The 13,019-nt window shown below is 53.6% G+C and overlaps 1 protein-coding gene across 2 annotated transcripts in view; it reads right to left on the bottom strand.

The window, feature by feature from the left end:
* Nucleotides 1–2,631: 2,631 nt before the first annotated feature.
* The window catches only part of LRRN2 (leucine rich repeat neuronal 2), a 67,461-nt gene continuing 57,073 nt past the window's right edge, over nt 2,632–13,019 (bottom strand). For both annotated transcript variants that reach the window (XM_066361984.1, XM_066361985.1), the window contains exon 2: nt 2,632–5,909. In XM_066361984.1, coding sequence (XP_066218081.1) covers nt 3,525–5,684 — 2,160 coding nt within the window. In that variant the 5' untranslated portion in view covers nt 5,685–5,909 and the 3' untranslated portion in view covers nt 2,632–3,524. The remainder of the gene's footprint in view (nt 5,910–13,019) is intronic.

The following is a 13,019-nucleotide window of genomic DNA, read 5'->3' as shown; positions in this document are numbered from 1 at the left end:
CTCGATGGATGGAAATGATAGGCCTTACATAACAAAATTTAAACAGAAATAAATCTTGCTTTCTATTTAGAATTTTAAAAAGGCAATCTTAAATGTACAGAAGAGACCAGGTAAATAACTATTTTGTTTGTTTAGTTGCTTGTTTTAAGTGCATCATGTTTCAGTCTAGTGTGAAAGCTAGGACTTCAAATGCCACGTAGGTTGTGTTGATAGACATACAGGGCATGGCCCCACTGTCCGCCTGCCTGGTCGGAACACCCCTGAGTGCCACGCCCAGCCCCATATCAGGGAGAGGCTGCTCACTCTCATTTTCTCAGTTTCTCACTATTCTGGACACTGCAACCCACAAAGTCCCCTTTTCTCCTTCTCCCTAACTGGCTATGTCCCTGCAGCATCACCTCTTTCCAGGAGAGAGAAGGCTGCTCCCTGGTTCCCTTCCTCCCCAGTGCACCTAACCTCTCCAGGGGAGCCAATGTGTTTAGGACATGGGGGCTTCAGTTGAGAGACAGGTTAAATCACCTTAACTGCCTTATCTTCCCCAGAAGAAGCAATTCATTTTCGAGGACTCAAGCAGCTGTAAGCTCCACGGCATCTGGGAAGCAGCAGTGCAGCCAGACAGGACCTGTGGAGACTGGGAACCAGCACCGTGTCCCCTCTCCCATCACCCCTCAGGGCTTCCTGTCTGTAGCTGAGGAGCCTGAGGGAAAGGAAGGTAGCAGAGAGGTCTTCCGCCTTCCGAGCCCGGGCGCATTGGAGGATTCTGAGCTAGCAGGACCCTGGGCCTCCTGCTGGGCCGCTGCTTCCTTTCCGGGTTACTCTGCAGCGGAGGTGCTGATGGGAGAGGGCGGCAGGGCTTCCCAGGGCTCTGGGTGCTTATGTAGGGAACAACACCTCGCATCTCAGTGCCACATGGGCCCTTCCAGACGGGGAGCAACTGCCGATTGTCCTAGAGGAAAGGAGAGGCATTGATTTCCAGCTCCAGTTTTCTGTGATCTGCAAAGACCCTGCCTGGCCTCTTCCCCACGGACCTTCTGAATTACAGAGGATGAGTCCAACCCTCACAGATGGGGAATGGGCTAGAGCCCAAGGCCTGCTCCAGTCAGTTGGCAGAGCTGCCTGGAACACAGCTGTGGTGATCCCAGAGTTCATCAGAAAGAACGCTGGAGGAGTCAGGAGTGTTGGTCAGAGTGCCAGAGGGGAAGGGAGCGTGTTGGTCATGTACTGCTTGCCCAGCCCCCTCCTCCCCTAAAGAACACATCACTGGCCCACGGGAAAGAGCGCGTGCGAATGGGGCCGGCTGACCTTAGCAGCCCACCAGGAGGGGCCGTCCTCAGGTCCCTTCCCCAGTTCTCTCCAGGTAGCCTGGAGCAGGAGCGAACAGCCTGGCCACCACAGGTTCTCAAAGTGTGGTCCCCAGGCCAGCAGCATGGGTATCACCTGAAAACTACTTAGAAATGCAAATTCTCAGGTCCTATCCCAGATATCACAAACTCCGTGGGCCCAGCTATCCGTGTTTCACAAGTCTTGGGGTGATTCTGAGGCAGGCTGACTGCCTAAGAGGAAGAAGGCTTCTTAACTGGCGTTTGTGAAGGTCTTCAGACAACCCTGCCCGCCTATGCTCACCGAGTGAGGAGCTCTACCCTCTGGCATGGGGTGAGTGTGCTCTCTCTAGGTCCCGTGGGCCTGATGCTCTCTCTCCCAGTCTGGTTTCCACCAGTGTACACATTTGAGTCTCGATGGCAGCTTAGAGCAACCTCTAAGAAGTCTGTAGCACGTGTTGCTTCTTTGCAGTGTCAGGATCCCCGTGACTTTCCCCAGACAATCTCAGATACACGTGCTTTGGCCAGGGGCCTTGTGCTCTGGAGCCGCCCCATCGACTGGCCACAGCAACCCCTCCCCTTGCCTCTGTTGCCTTTCCAACAGGTGTCCTCTTACACTTGGGCCTCAGAAGTCAATCTGTTTTTGTTTTGTTTTTTCATTTTTCCAAAGCTGGAAACGGGGAGGCAGTCAGACAGACTCCCGCATGCACCCAACCGGGATCCACCCCGGCATGCCCACCAGGGGGCAATGCTTTGCCCCTCTGGGGCATCCAGAGCCATTCTAGCGCCTGAGGCAGAGGCCACAGAGCCATCCCCAGCGCCCAGGCCATCTTTGCTCCAATGGAGCCTCGCTGCAGGAGGGGAAGAGAGAGACAGAGAGGAAGGAGAGGGGGAGGGGTAGAGAAGCAGATGGGCGCTTCTCCTGTGTGCCCTGGCTGGGAATCGAACCCGGGACTCCTGCACGCCAGGCTGGCGCTCTACCGCTGAGCCAACCGGCCAGGGCCAATCTGTTTTTTAAAGAATACTGTAAAAGCAAACATGGCTCATGGCAAATTATACTGAAATAGACTGGAAAGATAAATGCAGTGATATCCTTGTCCCACAGCCCTCCCCTCCCCAAATCCTCTATCACCCCACACCCCCCCCCCTGCCCCAGTGAGCCCAAATCCTTGCTGTCTTGATGATTTGCCATTCTCTGCATGACTCTGACTCCTGGCTTTGTTTAATTAGAAATAGGTCTGGGAAGTGCTTCTTACGCACTGGCATGTTAATTGCTTATCAGAGAATAAGAAGGGTGGCAATGTTTGGTGATGGAAATTTCCACTTCCTCCATCTCTGGCTTATACTCCATTTGTCTTCTCCACCCTCTCCTGGCCTCCTGTGCCTTCTCCCTCTGTCAGCCACTCCGGCTCACAATTACGGGACTGTCTGGAGAGACCATCATTCAAACCAAAGGGAAAACCTGTGTCCTCACTTGCCGTTTCCCCTCCTTTCCTTTCTCCTGGTCTGTTCCAGCCCCTCCCTCGGTCACCCTCTCGGCTTTAAAAAGATTCCAGAGCAGAGAGCTCTGAGTTTATACTCAGTACTAATTCCCTTTCCCCCTTATTATGTTTTTCTTATTTAGTTTTATTTTTATAAAACAGGAGAAAATAGTGAATTGGGTTGGGGGTAGGTGACACATTTCTCCACAAAGGTACAAAATTGCCTATAGAAAGTCAACCTCAGAGTGCCTGCTGGGTAGCCTCTTCCCAAATGTCCTTCAGAGCAGGCTGGGGACCTCTCAGGGGGTGGTCCTTTAGATGGGAGGAGAGGCCTCTTCCCCCCTTGCCCAGGAGGGGAAAGAGCAAGCAACTGAGACTGTACAGTGAAACAGAGGAGGAGGGGCACATCCTGTGGGCCAAGGGCCTGGGGACACAGGCAGGGGACATCCAGGTGGCAGCCCAGGAGCCTCTGGGCATGTAGACAACTGGGGCAGAGGGAGGCTCTAGCCAGATCCTTCTGTCCTTTGCAGATGCTCCTTGCAAAGGCAGCAGAACCCCCAGAAGGTAAGGGCCATGTTTTGGAGGCCGTTGGAGCAGCCCCTGGGGCTACAAAGCCCTGTCTGTCTTGGTCCAGCTGTCAGGCTTCAAGCACCTGGGTCCGTGTCATTTTCTTGGTGGGACATCTGGCCCAGGTTGCTTCCCTTTTGTTAAAAAGTAGTCCTAGTTATTTCTCTACTGCTGAGCTCCAAGAATTTTGAGACAATGGTGGTGACAGTGTCTCCCCTTCTAAGGACATGGGCAGCTTCCACCCCAGATTCCAGGGCAGGACAAGGGGCGCAGATACCACCCGGACTGAGGGAGCACCCCAGCCCCAGAAAGCCCAGGCTGGAAGGAGAGGCCGCCCACCCGCCCCCTGCCTGGGCTGGCCAGTGCCAAGGTGGGCTGCGAGCCCAGCTGCCAGCAGGAGGATGGCCAGAGCCAGAATGGCTATGAGCCCAGGTCGGTCCCCTAAGGCTCTGTGGCAAGGAATGGCCTCTTTAGTCCTGGCCCACACACAAGCCAACTGGGTGTGGGCATCAGCAAAGGCCACTTGCAGACAGGCCCAGTACTCTGCGGCCGGAAGGAGGCGGGTGATGTTGTAGCTGTGGGTGCCCCGCGGCAGGCGGGCCAGAGCAGTGGGCCCCTGACCTCGGAGGGAGGAGGCGCTGGACCAGGTGAGATTGGTTGAGACGGTGTTGGGTGGGGAGACCCAAGATAGCAGGATGTGATAGGGGTGGGTCTCCTGCACACGGAGCTCTAGCCCCCACTCCTTGACCCTGCCCAGCTGGATGGGAGCCCGGCCAACCACCACACTAACTGTCTTAGTATCGGCCCCCACCAGGTTCTGGGCCACACAGGTGTACAGCCCTGCCTCTTCCACCGTCACCCTCCGCAGCTCCAGGGTCCCCTCAGGGAATACCCGGTATCTCCTGCCCGCACGGGCAGCTGTCAGTCTAATCCCGGCTGGAGTGACCCAGTAGATCTCAGGTTCTGGTTCCGCCAGCGCCCGGCAATGCAGAACCAGGCTCGCTCCCCTGGCCATGTGGACGCTGGGGGGGAAGCTGCGGGGGGAGATGAGGGGCAGACAGTGGTCCGTCATCTCTCGGAAGGGCACCTCTCGGACCGGGCGGCGCTGGAGGTCCGGCGGCTCGGCACACAGGGTGGACTGTGGCTCAATGAAGCGGACGCGGGTGCCGGTGGCATTTGCCCAGCGGATGACACAGTCACAGCGGATGGGATTGCCGTGAAGACCCACCTCCTGCAGGTTGGGCAGGGACTCCACGGTCTGCCGGTGCAAGGCACTGAGTGCGTTGTTGTTGAGCATGAGGGTCTCCATCTGCGGCAGGTGGTGGAAGGCGCGGGGGTGGATGAAGGACAGCCGGGGGTTGTTGGTGATGTCCAGCTTGGTCAGCTCGGGGAGGTTGACCAGGGCCAACTTGTCAATGGAAACCAGCTCCTCCATGTTGTTCAGCCCCAGCTCCTTGAGGTGCAGCATGTTGGCGAAGTCCCCCGGCCCCACCCGCTGGAGTGGATTCTTGTTCAAGTCCAGGAACTTGAGCCCAGGCACCTGCTCCAGTGCCCGCCTGGGCACCTGGACCAGCTGATTGTCATAGAAGGAGAGGCTCTCCAGGTTTTGCAGCCCCTCCAGGGCGTAGTCGGAGATCTCCCGAAGGTTCATGCCTGCCAGCACCAGGCTGCGCAGGTTGGCCAGGGGCCGGAAGTTCATGTCCAGGATAGTGTCCACCTTGTTGCCCCCGATCATGAGGATCTCCAGGTTGGGCAGCATCTCGAACCATCGGCTGTCCACGGCCCTCAGCAAGTTGGAGTTGAGGTGCAGCCGGAGCAGGTTGCCGAGGCCGGCGAAGGCCCGGGGGGCGATGCGGCGCAGCTGGTTGTGGTTGAGATAGAGCTCCTGGAGGCTGGCCAGACCCGCAAAGCTGTGGTCTTCCAGCCAGGTCAGCTGGTTCTCCTCCAGGTGCAGGCTCAGCAGCTGGGGCAGGGCACGGAAATCACAGTCTCGGGCGTCTGAGAAGCTGTTCTGGGACAGGTCCAGCTCTGTGAGGTTGGCCAGATAGCCGAGCTCACTCCGGTCCACACGGACGATGCCGTTGCTCTGCAGCAGCAGGGTCTGAGTGCCCGCGGGCAGCGCTGGGGGCACGGCCGTCAGGAACAGGTCATTGCAGTCCACGGTGGTGGCCTCACGGTAGGACGAGCGGGGTGTATACCAGGGCCGGATCTGGCAGGCACACTGAGGGGGGCAGGGCACACGCCAGGGGACCACAGGCACAGCAGCAGTGGCACAGGCCACCCATGCTAGCAAGAGGGGGGCCACAAGGAGCCTCATGGTGGAGCCGCAGGGGAGAGGACCATCCACAGGAAAAGTCTGAAGTCCTTCTGCTCTTAGCAGTTTGCAGGCTGAGGGTCAGCAGCCTGCCAGGGCCTGGGGACCCCCCCACCCCAGGGCGGTCATGGGGGATGGGTGGGCATCACTTCTTGCCCTCCTGGGTGCGGCTCTCCATCCTTGTCCTCTGGGCCTGCTCACTCATCGACATGCCCCAGCATGGCAGCCCTGGAGAAGAGGAGGTAGAGTTAAGCAGGTGGCAGAGAAGCAGAATCCAGCCCCTCTTCCCATCCCCCCACTCTGACTCGAGGCCAAACGAGCTGAGCAGGGTGGTCTCCCGAGTTCCCTCCTACAATCCTTAGGCTTTAGTGTCCTTTCTAGGACTTGAGGCAGGAAGTGAGCGGTTGTGAGTCTTCAGCAAAGGAGGAAGAGATTAGGCCTTAGAAACGTCCAGAATACTCAGGAAAGGTGTGTGTGTGTGTGGGGGGGGGAGCTACGATTATGGTCACCTTAGGAGTCCTGAACCCAGAGAGATGTGGAGTAGACTCTCCAAGCTTTCTTACATCTCTCCTCCCCGCCTCCTTGCCCCACTCGGTAAATGGAAAATAAAGGGATAGTTTCTGGACGTCCCTCTGAGTGGTGTAGGTAGGGGGCAGCGAAAATAAGCACAGCTTCTAAATTCCAGGGTGGACTCCCAGGACTCTGGAAGTTGAAAGGCAGTGGTCCCTGACCCTAACCCAGACAGTCTGGGGAAGGAGCGGTCCTGCCTGGGCTCTGTTTAATTTCTCCTAGGGTGGGGCACAGCTTGGGGTTTTGCCAACTTCCCTACCTGGAGGCGGGGCTTTCCCTTTCCCAACTGCTGGCTGAGCTGCCAGGTGTTGGGATTAAGAAGTCTGGATCTGAGCTCCTTAGCCCTGTAGGTAAGACCTTATGTGACCTGGCCCCAGCCAGTCCTCCTGGCTTCTCTTGCTGCCATCCATTTACCCACTGTGCACAACCCTTTCAGGCTGAAGTTACTCTGATGTGTCCCCCTTGCCATGTCTCCTTTTCATTGTCTCCCAGGTAACCTCTACTTGTTCTTCAAGACTCAACTTTTAAGGTCACACTTCCTATGGAAAACTCCTCCCAAACCTCCCAGCCCTGGCTGGCTAAGGGGCCTGCTTTACGTTTTTACAGGGCCCCATGCTTCCTCCTGTCACAGCCCTGACCACATCATGTGGAAACGTCTTCCCATGTAAGGGTGTCCATGTCATCATTGCTCACCATGGTGTTTGTAGCACAGGGCAGGTGCCCAGTGTTTATTGTATGAATCCATCTCTGTGGCTCAGGGCCCCTCCCCACAGGAGGTCCTGCCCACCCCCATCACCCCTTGCTGTTCCCTCCCTCCCAACCCAGGGGACCAATCAGGTTCTCTCAGATTCCACAGCCAGGTTGCATCACCCTGGAGGCAAATCCAACCATTTCCTAGGACCAAGATGGGGAAAACGCGGGCTTCCTAGGCCTGGTCTGACCGCCCCATGGAGTTCTGATTTGGGTGGTATTCTTCGACCTGCAGGCATCAGGGAAGTGCACATGTGTTTACTGAATACCTGCAATGTGCCAGGACTCTTCAAGGACTTTGAATGCCCTTTTCTGATTTTAGCCTCCATAACTAGTCTACAAGATAAGCATTAAGTTTGCAGACAAAGAAATTGAGTTTTGGAAGAGATTAAAGTATTTGCCTCATAGCTGGTAAGTGATAGGAGACAGGAATCTACCCAAGTCCGGAGCTCGTGCCAGTTACACCGTGCTTGGTTCCAGGTCTGCTAGAGCCTACCTTGGACACCCTGGGGTGCACCGGTGGCTGCCGACTCTTGTCTCCTTGGGTGATGGCTCCTCATTAGGGAGCTTTGGGAAGCTGGGGACTGTGTCTCCTACCACCTTTCAGACAGGTGCCTCTCAGCTCTTTGCCCACTTCATCCTGTGTCCAGGAGCCTGGGGCGGGTGGGGCAGCGGTTGGAGGCATTTTACCCTCCCTGCACAGGAGAGCAACATGCCTGTTTACATCTGACTACCTCCCACCTCCTTTTGTAGTATTTCTGAAAGTGGGAAAAATGTGACTGAAGATGCACAGAGGTTTTGTATAGGAGTATGTGGGCACTGACACACAAGACTCTGGCAAACAAACACACGTGCACACATACATGTGCAAGGGGAGCCCAGGGAGCTCTGTCACCCACGCCCATCACTGGTGGTCAGGAACAGGGGACCTCTGTGGTGTGCTGTGTGGGTGAAGAGGCAGCAGGGACAAGCTGAGTTCCCGAAGGGCCTTGTGATGGAACTGGATCTAAGGCCAGTGGTCCTGCTTCCTGCCTGAACCTGGCACGAGAGAGCAGAAACCACCAGCTCTACAGTAAGGAGGTCTTACTATTATGTACTTACTGAGGAGCCCTGAGGAGCCACTGCGCCACCTCACCCGCAGGTGTTGTAAGGTACCAAAAGCTACAGAATCAATATTAATATTTTAAGATTGAAGAACATTTTATTAATTTGAGTTAAGGTGTGCAGAGAAATTTTGTGAATGATCTCTGTCCTGTGTGATTGGCATAAAACCAGGATGGCCCTTAGCATTGTATTGTAAATGCCAAGGGAAGGAAGACATGGATTCCCAGACATTCCACCACACCTGTGGGGAAAGGGGTGAATGGCTAGCCAGGTGCAGGAAGAGAAAAGCCAAAATAAACCTTTTCTTATAGTAATGAGCCACTTGCAGGCATTTGTCTCCAGGGAAACTTCCTCTCCCATATGAATGCATATATGATAGTTAATGTGTGTGACTCTGGACAAAGAGATGGCAGATAAATATTAGAAAATATAGGAATGTCTTTTAATATGTAAAGAGATATCTTTCTATCATTGTGTTGACTTGTAAATTTTGTTTTCTCCAAAATGATGTATGGCTTGCAAATTGAACATGATCCTATCATGTTAAAGGGTTATATGACTATAACCAATAGTGGTAAAAGGCACCTAATTGTAATTTTTGCTTCTGTACTTCCACTTGCAAAACTATAAAAACTAGGTAGAACAAAGGGCCAGCGCTCTCCCTCAGATTTCTATTGGAGTTGCCGCCGCTTGGCCAAGCTAGACAATAAAGCTTTGGTGTGGAATCGACGGATTTTGTTTGTGTCTTCAATGTTTCGAGTCCCTCTGGATTAGGCTTAACACTTACCATTTTCTATCATAGCACCCTAGGAACAGTACTGACTTCTCTGAGTGTCTGTTCCTTATGTATAAATGAAGTTGTCACTAGGATTAAAGGATCTGAGGGTGTTACACACAGAAAGAGCTCAATAAATGTTAGTTTCCTTCCAGCTTCATTTATCCCCTGGGGTTGGGAGGCCCTCCCACCAGGACTTCTTTGGGGGAACAGGAGTTGAATCCTAGAGCTTGACAAGCCTCTATGAAGTTCAATGTTGCCCCCAGGTGGTGGGGTGGGGAGCTGTGAGCAGAAATAGACAATACACATGTCACACCTTTTAAAGAGTGCTTCTCTGGCAGGACCAAAAATGCAAAGTGCTTAGGAGAGCCCAAGACTATTCATAAGCAGAGAGAAAGCTGGAGTGGGTGGAGAAGGGCCTTCAGCTGGGCCCCTAGCACCTCAGACCCTCCTGAGGCCCAGGCGTAGCTCCTCCTCCAACACAGTTGTTTTCACACTTTTGAGATGGAGAAACAGTTTAAAATAATTACCACCCTGCAGAGACTGGCCTTTCCCTGCCCCCTCTGGCTGGAACGGAGGATTGAGGCAGTGCTCCTGCTCCTCCCCAGGAGGCCAGGCCTGGGGCTCAGCACCCAGAGGAAGGCAGTGGCTTGATGCCTCATTTCACACACCTCTGATCCCTGGCTTGGCAAAGGCCCAGACAAGTCCTCCCTGTCGCTGCTGAGCATGCAGCCCCTTCCAGGGTGGGACTCAGAGCTGCCCACTCACCTGCTATCGCCATTTAAGGTTGTCTTGCACACAGCCCACTCATGCAGGCTGATTAGCAATTTCTGCTGGGAGCTCAGAGAAAGCTAATTGTCTTTTATCCATAATCTCCCGGGTGAGCAAGAGTTCAGACTATCACGTGTACATTTTCCCCAACTGGATTTCAAGCTCCTCGCAGCAGGGGCCATATCTTACCTGCTATCTGTGTCCCCACAGCGCAGAGTGTATGACTTAGCATAAGAGAGTACTTGTGAGTGGATACAAATTGTGAAAGGTGTAATCTTCCCACAACCCTTCGTGTAGACAGAGAAGGGATTTATCTCCTTTTGCAGGGGAAGTAACCGAGGCTCTGAGAGGCTAAGGGACTTCTCAGGGGTTGCACAGCTTCTACATGGCAGGGTCAGGATTCAAACCCAGGGTTTTGACTCTATAACCTGAGCTGCTAGGCTAGCCAGTGCTGACCGGCTGGCAGATCAATGCCTCTTTATGGGAGCAGAGTGCAGCGCTGGGTCAGTGTGCCAGCCTCGGGTGCAAATCCCTTCAGAGATGGCCAGTTCCTGAGCTCCTTCTCCCTGGCCACCTGCCAGGTCCCTCAGATAGTATTCCTAGACTCTGGCTAGTGACCTACTGGCAGGACAGCATAGAGAAGACACTGTTCCTCTGTGAGTGCGGCTGGGCCTGGAACCACAAAGGCAAACAGAGCCAGCAGGCCTCATACAGACCCCAGCCTGCCTTCTGACTGACAGTGGCATTTTTGGCCAGCACTGCTGGCCACAGGGCCTTCAGCAACACGGGACAGAAAGCCCAGGGGCCACAGTCAGGGAAGCAAGGTTGACCACACCAGGCAAAAGTTTTCTCTTGAAAGGGCTGGCTCTGCAAGCCCCAATTGGACTCACCTCCTCCAGGCAGCTGCTCTGGATTCAGCAGGTGTGGAATGAATTATTATAAAGTAAGACCCTTGACAAAGCTCTAAATGAAGAGATTTGGAAAAGCTGTTGTCAGGAGATAGAGATGGCCTTCCCTCCTTCTTGAGTCCTGCCCCAACACAGTTCCTATGCTCTGGCCACATCTCAATCACAGCTCCTCCAGCCTCTCGCCCCCCCCCCCCCCTTCCCTGGCTCCTCCACCCGGCCCCTGGGAGCCAGGGGTCTGGCGGGAGCAGCGGGCAGGCGGTGATCGATTGCCTGGCCTTCTGCAGCTTTAGTGCCAGGTCCCCCTGAGCTGCAGAGACAGATGGGCAGCATAATTGAGAGTAGCATTGATAAACTCCGGCCTTCTCACAAGCAGATAAATGCTGGGTGGAAGGGATGCAGAGGGAGGGAGGCCAGCCCTCCACTGTACACCTGGCCTCTGCTCCTCCTGGGAGGGGAGCATAGCCCCTCACTCTCACCTCTCACTTAATCATAGACTACTAGGACCTCGGAGCTCAAGGAGACCTGGGCGGGCAGAGGTGTTTATCTGGTCTTCCAGAGCCTGAATTCCATGCATAACTTATGCAAAGGAGGAGTGGCGAGGGAAGGATCCTGGGTTTTGCATTCAGTTTGAGCTGGCGCTGCCTCTTGCTGCGTGACCTTGGGCAAAGTGGGTAACCCTCTGAACCTCAAATGCCCACGCTGGGAAGTGGGGATAAAACACTGTTCACAGAATGGCTGTGGGTGTAGAAATCCGCTGTGCTTGTCGGCCCATCATTCGCCCTTCATGTTGCCTCTCACTCCATCTAACTACCACCTACTTCCCATCTCTCCCCTTTTCTGTTAAACATTTTTAAAAAATATTATTGAGGTATAATATTTGTACAGGAGCGTAACTAACACTAATTCTAAGTGTACAGCTGGATAAATTTTTCCATTTGTGGACACCAGTATAACAACCGCTCAGTTCAAGATATATATATTTCGCCTGACCTGCAATGGCGCAGTGGATAAAGCATGGACCTAGAAAGCAAAGGTTGCTAGTTCGAATCCCTGGGCTTGCTCTGTCAAGGCACATACGGGAAGCAACTACCAGTAGTAGATGCTTTCTGCTTCTCCCCGCTCTTTCTCACTCCCCCTCTCCCTCTCTCTCTCCCCTCTCTCCCAAAACAAATAAAATCTAAAAAAAGATATAAATATTTCCAGCATTCTAGATGTTTTCTGGGAAGACTCATTCCCAGTGATATCCAGCCCCCATCTGCAGTTAGCTACTGTCCTGACTTACTGTATTTCCCCATGGATAAGATGCACCTAATTTGGGGGCCCAAAATTTGAAAATGTATTACATAAAGTTATTAAACTCAAGGTATTTATTTATTTATTTATTTTTTATTATTATTTTTACAGAGACAGAGAGTCAGAGAGAGGGATAGACAGGGACAGACAGACAGGAATGGAGAGATGAGAAGCATCAATCATTAGGTTTTCGTTGCACGTTGTGACACCTGGTTGTTCATTGATTGCTTTCTCATATATGCCTTGACCGCAGGCCTTCAGAAGACCGAGTGACCCCTTGCTCGAGCCAGGGACCTTGGGTCCAAGCTGGTGAGCTTTTGCTCAAACCAGATGAGCCCACACTCAAGCTGACGACCTCGGGGTCTCGAACCTGGGTCCTCCACATCCCAGTCCAATGCACTATCCACTGCGCCACTGCCTGGTCAAGCTCAGGTTTTATTCATCATAAAATTTATTCAACTCTTCATTTGCACGAAAAAAGCGGGAAATGCTAGTAAAAAAATCTACAGCCACTATAAGACACACCCAGTGTTTAGACCCCAAATTTTTCAAAAAAGGGTGCATCTTATACATGGGGAAATATGGTATATCACCATCAATCAATTTCCTCTTTTTAACCCAGACTTCCCCATCCTTTTCCATCACAACTTGGGGACATGGTCTTTGGAAACCAGGGAAAGCCAGAACTTCAGATTTGAAATTCACTTAATGTTTCTATATCCTGAAGGCTATAGCTTAATCATGCCATCTCCAAAAAGGAGGCTGAGTCCTCTTTCTTGTTCCATAGTTCCCATCTCTAGAAACTGCTCTGGCTGGAATTCTTTTGCCTGGGCCTGTGAGTGCTTGCACTGCCTCGAGGCAGGGAGATGGCAGGATGACCTCCTGGCCCCATGCACCCCTGGCGGCCCTGTGACCCTCAGCCAACCCACCCTCCCCAAAGCCCTGCTAGGTCCTGGGGCAGTGCTGCTCACCCCGCTTTCTGCCGCAGACCCCCAGGGCCTCTCATTACAGAGTTCTGGAGCACTAGGCAAGAGGACTAATTGACAGATGGTCAGGAAGGAGGGGCCCAGACTCACTTCTCACTGCCTCTCTACCTGCCTGTCTCAAAGGCTCCTTCCTCACACTCAACTTGCCCCAAACTCAACCCCTTCTCCAGCTTCTCCTACT

The sequence above is a fragment of the Saccopteryx leptura genome, chromosome 2 (assembly GCF_036850995.1).
Source record: "Saccopteryx leptura isolate mSacLep1 chromosome 2, mSacLep1_pri_phased_curated, whole genome shotgun sequence".
In the NCBI taxonomy this organism is placed as follows: domain Eukaryota; kingdom Metazoa; phylum Chordata; class Mammalia; order Chiroptera; family Emballonuridae; genus Saccopteryx; species Saccopteryx leptura.
This window is presented reverse-complemented; position numbering and strand designations above follow the sequence as displayed.